Source organism: Oncorhynchus mykiss, chromosome 26 (assembly GCF_013265735.2).
Source record: "Oncorhynchus mykiss isolate Arlee chromosome 26, USDA_OmykA_1.1, whole genome shotgun sequence".
Taxonomy (NCBI): domain Eukaryota; kingdom Metazoa; phylum Chordata; class Actinopteri; order Salmoniformes; family Salmonidae; genus Oncorhynchus; species Oncorhynchus mykiss.
Genome location: NC_048590.1, coordinates 7,918,279 through 7,924,699, shown reverse-complemented (window position 1 = coordinate 7,924,699; position 6,421 = coordinate 7,918,279). Strand labels below are relative to the sequence as shown.

The following is a 6,421-nucleotide window of genomic DNA, read 5'->3' as shown; positions in this document are numbered from 1 at the left end:
AAGGCAGTTACTGTAAATAAGAATTTGTTCTTCACTGACCTGCCTAGTTAAATAAATAAAATAACAACTTGACAGAACTGTCAAGCATCGCTGTGGAACACATGAGACTCTTTGTGGAGTCCATGCCTTGACTAACTGAGGCTGTTCTGAGGGTCAAAAGGGAGACTCAATATTACATAGGTGTTCCTCATTTTTGGGAAACTTAATGTATATTCTCAACACATTAAGAATGCTGAAATGAATGTCAGAGAATTATTCAGAGTACTTGATTTATTTAAACAGCTGCAGATTGAGAACATGTACACAACCCATTAATATCTATATCAGTAGAATAGACCTAGTTACAACCCATTAATATCTATATCAGTAGAATAGACCTAGTTACAACCCATTAATATCTATATCAGTAGAATAGACCTAGTTACAACCCATATATATCCATCAATACATTAATTGAATAATATGAACCACTCTTTCGCAGGATGTTTGAAATTTTCAACGGCTTTACAAAATATAAAATATTAAATAGGTTACTGAATAGTTACATGTCAAATATTTTTACAGTTATAGAAAAATAAACAATTAGTATATCCTAAACCTAGTACATTACACTGAACCTATTCTATACCAATCTCAGATAGGATATTAACCTAGTACATTACATTGAACCTAATCCATACCAATCTCAGATAGGGTATAGACATGCATGACAAGGTTTGCGTCACTAATGGCAACCTATTCCCTTTAAAGTGCACCAACAAGGGTTAGGGTGTTAGGGGGTGATGGTAGTTGATGACATCATCGTCGTCTTGGCAGTAGTCGATCTGCTCTCAATCTTGGTCACATGACTCTGGACCCAGGTTTCAGAAGGGTCAACACAAAATGTCTTCCCTTTCTTTGTGATGAAACTGCAACAGATACACAACACATTGTCTCTCAGAACATCCAGTCTGTAATATGAATGCTCCGTCTTGTCTTGTACAGTGTAGCCTGGATGTAGCCTGGTTCCAGGTGTGTTTGTGCTATCATACCAACTCCTTGTCACTCCTGGTCCTGTTTGGCATGACAAGGAGTTGACGTGAAGTCACAAACAGATCTGGGACCAGGCTAGACCAGATGTTTACAGTTTACAGTAGACTATGCTTACTTACATCAGTGCTTTGCGAGGGCAGCTACTGGAGGTTGTTCTGAGAGAAACTACTTGTTGAAGAGGGATCCTCGCGCTGAATTTCATACAGCAGTCAGGTGCTATTTCCAACGCGATGACACCTGTAAACAAACCACAGTTAACATAAAGATCTCCAGGTCTCCAACAGCGTATTACACAGCATTGCTACACACACACACACACACACACACACACACACACACACACACACACAAACACACACCTGCAGACGTCGTATGCAGGGAGCAGAGCAGTCCCAGGAGGAGTAGAGCAGTCAGGGTCTTCATGGTTCAGAGATGGCTGAGATGCTGAAGATTGTATTGTCTGAGACGTTCTCTGATGTTGTGGTCTCTGATGTTGTGGTCTCTAATGTTCTGGTCTCTGATGTTCTGGTCTCTGATGTTCTGGTCTCTGATGTTCTGGTCTCTGATGTTCTGGTCTCTGATGTTGTGGTCTCTGATGTTCTGGTCTCTGATGTTCTGGTCTCTGATGTTGTGGTCTCTGATGTTCTGGTCTCTGATGTTCTGGTCTCTGATGTTCTGGTCTCTGATGCTCTGGTCTGGTTCTGTGTCAGAAGTCTAGCTGATGCTCTGGTTCTATGTCTGAGGTCTGATCTGACCTGTCTTTTATACAGAGAGCTGGTCCATCAGACCCATTAACAATTGACGGGGGAATCTCCCCTTTATACCCTCATTCACTCTGAATATCTTTCTAAGAACGAACATTCTGCCCTTCAGGTTCCTCTTCCTCAATTCTCTGTAACTCTGTTTCCTCCAGGATGTTCAGCAGCGCTGCTATTTTCTGAAATACTCAGAATACATTTACTGGAGAATTGCATGTCAATGGAAGGATATTAAAGTGGACTATAAACTATATGATACATTACATCAAATACAAGAACAATTCAAATTAAATTAAATTCTCTACATCATAACCAACTAGTTTGTAAGTCATTCTTGAAATCAACTATGTGTCTTTCAACATTTAATTGCAGATTTTAGGATGTGTGTATTTTGATTAAAAACCTGTAGCATACTGTTAACCTTTACATCATAGTGAAATTAAATCATAGAATATTTTATAAATTCATCTCAGATTTAGTGTGGTGTGGTTTGTGTCTTCCCTCAGTTTGGAAGGTTGGTGGTTTGATCCCTGGTCGAGTTTATAACAAAAACATTCTACAGTTGCTATATCCATTATTGGACTAAAGAGAAGAATATAACTTCTAAATGCTTCTTGAGTTTAGTTGAACTGTCATACCCCATCAGAACCCAGAATATAAGCTTATTTTACTATAATTTAAAACATAGGAAATGTAAACACCCACTGTATATCCTGAGAACATGGTTAAAACTATAATGTTGACATCGTGGATGGTCAGTCCTTCCATCCGTAGCTCTGTCTATGAATTTGGGAGTGGTTACATTTATCCAAACCCATCCCTGGATTCTCACAAAAACAAGGACAGGAAATGTTTTGTTATACTATGGGCAGTTATGGACCGGACAAGACTACTGTACTCTCCCCACACTCACACCAACTTCACTAGACTACAGTAGACTCTGTATCTCTCCCTACACTCACACCAACTTCACTAGACTACTGTAGACTCTGTATCTCTCCCTACACTCACACCAACTTCACTAGACTACTGTAGACTCTGTATCTCTCCCCACACTCACACCAACTTCACTAGACTACAGTAGACTCTGTATCTCTCCCTACACTCACACCAACTTCACTAGACTACAGTAGACTCTGTATCTCTCCCCACACTCACACCAACTTCACTAGACTACAGTAGACTCTGTATCTCTCCCTACACTCACACCAACTTCACTAGACTACAGTAGACTCTGTATCTCTCCCCACACTCACACCAACTTCACTAGACTACTGTACTCTCCCCACACTGACACCAACTTCACTAGACTCCTGTAGACTCTGTATCTCTCCCCACACTGACACCAACTTCACTAGACTACTGTTTCTCTCCCCACACTCACACCAACTTCACTACACTACAGTAGACTCTGTATCTCTCCCTACACTCACACCAACTTCACTAGACTACTGTAGACTCTGTATCTCTCCCCACACTGACACCAACTTCACTAGACTACTGTACTCTCCCCACACTGACACCAACTTCACTAGACTCCTGTAGACTCTGTATCTCTCCCCACACTCACACCAACTTCACTAGACTACAGTAGACTCTGTATCTCTCCCTACACTCACACCAACTTCACTAGACTACTGTACTCTCCCCACACTCACACCAACTTCACTAGACTACTGTTTCTCTCCCCACACTCACACCAACTTCACTAGACTACAGTATACTCTGTATCTTTCCCTACACTCACACCAACTTCACTAGACTACTGTACTCTCCCCACACTCACACCAACTTCACTAGACTCCTGTAGACTCTGTACTCTCCCTACACTCACACCAACTTCACTAGACTACTGTACTCTCCCCACACTCACACCAACTTCACTAGACTACAGTATACTCTGTATCTCTCCCTACACTCACACCAACTTCACTAGACTACTGTACTCTCCCCACACTCACACCAACTTCACTAGACTACAGTATACTCTATCTCTCCCTACACTCACACCAACTTCACTAGACTACAGTAGACTCTATCTCTCTACTCTATCTCTCTACCCACACTCACTTCACACTCAGCAGAAACAGCCTTTTACTGTAAAATATAATTTCAAGAAATTCTAGACAAATAATTCCATTATGTTCTCTATTCAAAATGACAGAAAACTTCCTGTAGGCCTGATATGCAATCATACTGACTGACCCATCTGTTATACAATCATACTGACTGACCCATCTGTTATACAATCATACTGACTGACCCATCTGTCTATACAATCATACTGACTGACCCATCTGGCTCTACAATCATACTGACTGACCCATCTGGCTCTACAATCATACTGACTGACCCATCTGTTATACAATCATACTGACTGACCCATCTGTTATACAATCATACTGACTGACCCATCTGTCTATACAATCATACTGACTGACCCATCTGTCTATACAATCATACTGACTGACCCATCTGGCTCTACAATCATACTGACTGACCCATCTGTTATACAATCATACTGACTGACCCATCTGTCTATACAATCATACTGACTGACCCATCTGGCTCTACAATCATACTGACTGACCCATCTGGCTCTACAATCATACTGACTGACCCATCTGTTATACAATCATACTGACTGACCCATCTGTTATACAATCATACTGACTGACCCATCTGTCTATACAATCATACTGACTGACCCATCTGTCTATACAATCATACTGACTGACCCATCTGGCTCTACAATCATACTGACTGACCCATCTGGCTCTACAATCATACTGACTGACCTATCTGTCTATATAATTGTACTGACTGACCCATCTGTTATACAATCATACTGACTGACCCATCTGTCTATACAATCATACTGACTGACCCATCTGTCTATACAATCATACTGACTGACCCATCTGGCTCTACAATCATACTGACTGACCCATCTGATATACAATCATACTGACTGACCCATCTGTTATACAATCATACTGACTGACCCATCTGTCTATACAAGCATACTGACTGACCCATCTGGCTCTACAATCATACTGACTGACCCATCTGGCTCTACAATCATACTGACTGACCCATCTGTTATACAATCATACTGACTGACCCATCTGGCTCTACAATCATACTGACTGACCCATCTGGCTCTACAATCATACTGACTGACCCATCTGGCTCTACAATCATACTGACTGACCCATCTGGCTCTACAATCATACTGACTGACCCATCTGTTATACAATCATACTGACTGACCCATCTGTTATACAATCATACTGACTGACCCATCTGGCTCTACAATCATACTGACTGACCCATCTGTTATACAATCATACTGACTGACCCATCTGTTATACAATCATACTGACTGACCCATCTGTCTATACAATCATACTGACTGACCCATCTGTCTATACAATCATACTGACTGACCCATCTGGCTCTACAATCATACTGACTGACCCATCTGGCTCTACAATCATACTGACTGACCTATCTGTCTATATAATTGTACTGACTGACCCATCTGTTATACAATCATACTGACTGACCCATCTGTCTATACAATCATACTGACTGACCCATCTGTCTATACAATCATACTGACTGACCCATCTGGCTCTACAATCATACTGACTGACCCATCTGATATACAATCATACTGACTGACCCATCTGTTATACAATCATACTGACTGACCCATCTGTCTATACAATCATACTGACTGACCCATCTGGCTCTACAATCATACTGACTGACCCATCTGGCTCTACAATCATACTGACTGACCCATCTGTTATACAATCATACTGACTGACCCATCTGGCTCTACAATCATACTGACTGACCCATCTGGCTCTACAATCATACTGACTGACCCATCTGGCTCTACAATCATACTGACTGACCCATCTGGCTCTACAATCATACTGACTGACCCATCTGGCTCTACAATCATACTGACTGACCCATCTGGCTCTACAATCATACTGACTGACCCATCTGGCTCTACAATCATACTGACTGACCCATCTGGCTCTACAATCATACTGACTGACCCATCTGGCTCTACAATCATACTGACTGACCCATCTGTTATACAATCATACTGACTGACCCATCTGTTATACAATCATACTGACTGACCCATCTGTCTATACAATCATACTGACTGACCCATCTGTTATACAATCATACTGACTGACCAATCTGTTATACAATCATACTGACTGACCCATCTGTTATACAATCATACTGACTGACCCATCTGTTATACAATCATACTGACTGACCCATCTGTTATACAATCATACTGACTGACCAATCTGTTATACAATCATACTGACTGACCCATCTGTTATACAATCATACTGACTGACCCATCTGACTACAATCATACTGACTGACCCATCTGTTATACAATCATACTGACTGACCCATCTGGCTCTACAATCATACTGACTGACCCATCTGTTATACAATCATACTGACTGACCCATCTGTTATACAATCATACTGACTGACCCATCTGTTATACAATCATACTGACTGACCAATCTGTTATACAATCATACTGACTGACCCATCTGTTATACAATCATACTGACTGACCC

At 41.2% G+C, this 6,421-nt stretch overlaps 1 protein-coding gene and 1 long non-coding RNA gene across 6 annotated transcripts in view; both read right to left on the bottom strand.

Annotated features, from left to right (window-relative positions):
• Positions 1-59: 59 nt before the first annotated feature.
• LOC118944473 overlaps positions 60-6,421 on the bottom strand; it is a 12,474-nt gene continuing 6,112 nt past the window's right edge. Inside the window, exon 7 of one of the 5 annotated variants that reach the window (XR_005039809.1) lies at positions 60-669. This is a non-coding gene — a long non-coding RNA (uncharacterized LOC118944473). The remainder of the gene's footprint in view (positions 670-6,421) is intronic. The other 4 variants (XR_005039807.1, XR_005039805.1, XR_005039804.1 and 1 more) reach the window with 4 other exon arrangements.
• On the bottom strand, positions 664-1,560 carry LOC118944472 (C-C motif chemokine 13-like). The gene is made up of 3 exons (XM_036964000.1): positions 1,392-1,560; positions 1,152-1,269; positions 664-908 (listed from the first exon to the last, which is right to left on the bottom strand). The coding sequence occupies exons 1-3, from the start codon at positions 1,453-1,455 to the stop codon at positions 773-775; spliced, it is 318 nt and encodes a 105-aa protein (XP_036819895.1). The 5' UTR covers positions 1,456-1,560; the 3' UTR covers positions 664-772.

Coding starts and splice junctions, on each gene's coding strand:
- LOC118944472 (XM_036964000.1), bottom strand. CDS start 1,455: ATGAAGACCCTGACTGCTCTACTCCTCCTGGGACTGCTCTGCTCCCTG. Junction 1,270..1,391: donor CCTGCATACGACGTCTGCAG/GTGTGTGTTTGT, acceptor GTTTGTTTACAG/GTGTCATCGCGTTGGAAATA. Junction 909..1,151: donor TGCCCTCGCAAAGCACTGAT/GTAAGTAAGCAT, acceptor TATCTGTTGCAG/TTTCATCACAAAGAAAGGGA.